At 66.5% G+C, this 1515-nt stretch overlaps 1 protein-coding gene across 1 annotated transcript in view; it reads right to left on the bottom strand.

The window, feature by feature from the left end:
* Nucleotides 1-344: 344 nt before the first annotated feature.
* The window catches only part of TEX13C (TEX13 family member C), a 6015-nt gene continuing 4844 nt past the window's right edge, over nucleotides 345-1515 (bottom strand). The window contains exon 3 of the mRNA XM_017741597.1: nucleotides 345-1437. Within this exon, the coding sequence (XP_017597086.1) occupies nucleotides 360-1437 (1078 nt within the window). The 3' untranslated portion in view covers nucleotides 345-359. The remainder of the gene's footprint in view (nucleotides 1438-1515) is intronic.

Below are 1515 nucleotides of genomic sequence, written 5' to 3'. Positions count from 1 at the left end.
GGTCGGGACAGGTTGTCCTCCCCCTTGTCTGTGTCCCCTCCCAGTGCCCCGTGTCCCCTCCCCACTTCCACTGTCCCCTCCCCACTTCCACTGTCCCCTCCTCACTTCCAGTGTCCCCTTCCCATTTCCAGTGTCCCCTTCCCACTTCCAGTGTCCCCTTCCCATTTCCAGTGTCCCCTTCCCACTTCCAGTGTCCACTTCCCACTCCAGTGTCCCCCTCCCGCTTCCAGTGTCCCCTCCCAGTACCCGTGTCCCCTCCCACTGCCTGTGTCCCCTCCCCACTTCCAGTGTCCCCTCCCAGTGCCCGTGTCCCCTTCCCCGGCTCACAGACAGGACAGCTGCACTGGAGTGACTGGTTTTTACTGGTGCGACGCATGGGACCCCATCCCTGTCCCCGCTCTCGTGTGTCCCTCGCGGTGTCCGGAGCGGGGCTGTCCCTGCGGGTCCCCAAGGGGGGACCCGGCCTTGCTGCGGCCCCGCTGTGCCAGGGCCTCCGGTGTCACCGTGGTGCCCGTCCTGCCATCCCTGATGACGCTGACGCGGGCGGGCGTGATGGGCCTGGAGGGGCTATCCCTGACGGGCACGGTGGCACTGCCACTGCCAGGCCTGTCCCCAGTGCTGCCACTGCCAGGCCTGTCCCCCGTGGTGGCACTGGCCCGGGATGGGCAGTCCCTGACAGGGATGGTGGCACTGCCACTGATAGGTGTGTCCACGATGGGGGGACTGCCACTGCTCATCCTGTCCCCAAGGGTGGCACTGCCCCTGGATGGACACTCCCTGACAGGGATGGTGGGACTGCCACCGACCGACCTGTCCCCAACAGGGACGGTGGCACTGCCCCTGGATGGGCAGTCCCTGAAGGGGACGGTGGCACTGTCCCTGCCTGGCCAGTCCCTGTCAGAGACGGTGGCACTGTCCCTGGATGGGCACACTCTGATGGGGACGGTGGCACTGTCCCTGCCTGGCCAGTCCCTGTCAGAGACGGTGGCACTGCCACATGCCAGCATGTCCCCGAAGGGGAGGATGGCTCTGCCGGGCACCGCCGAGTCCATGATGGTGGCAGTGACCCTGGGGATGCTGTCCCCAACCAGGACGGTGGCACTGACAAAGACGGGCGTGTCCACGATGGTGGCAGTGCTCAGGGACGGGCTGTCCCTGACGGGAACGGTGACACTGCCCAGGATCCGCCTGTCCATCACGGTGCCACTGAGAGTGACCAGCGCGTCCACGATGGTGGCAGTGCCCCTGGATGGGCAGTCCCTGACGGGGATGGTGGCACTGCCAGCAACCAGGCTGTCCCCAATGATGCCACTGCCCCAGAAGGGGCTGTCCCTGATGGGGACGGTGGCACTGCCAGTGACTGACGTGTCCACGATGGTGGCAGTGCCCCTGGATAGGCGGTCCCTGACAGGGACAGTGGCACTCCCAGTGACCGGCCTGTCCCCAAAAGTGCCACTGTCCCTGGAGGGGCAGTCTCTGGCAGGGACGGGGGCACTGTCGGTGGACAGACTGTTC

Source organism: Corvus brachyrhynchos, unplaced genomic scaffold, assembly GCF_000691975.1.
Source record: "Corvus brachyrhynchos isolate BGI_N302 unplaced genomic scaffold, ASM69197v1 scaffold758, whole genome shotgun sequence".
NCBI classification, from domain to species: domain Eukaryota; kingdom Metazoa; phylum Chordata; class Aves; order Passeriformes; family Corvidae; genus Corvus; species Corvus brachyrhynchos.
This window is presented reverse-complemented; position numbering and strand designations above follow the sequence as displayed.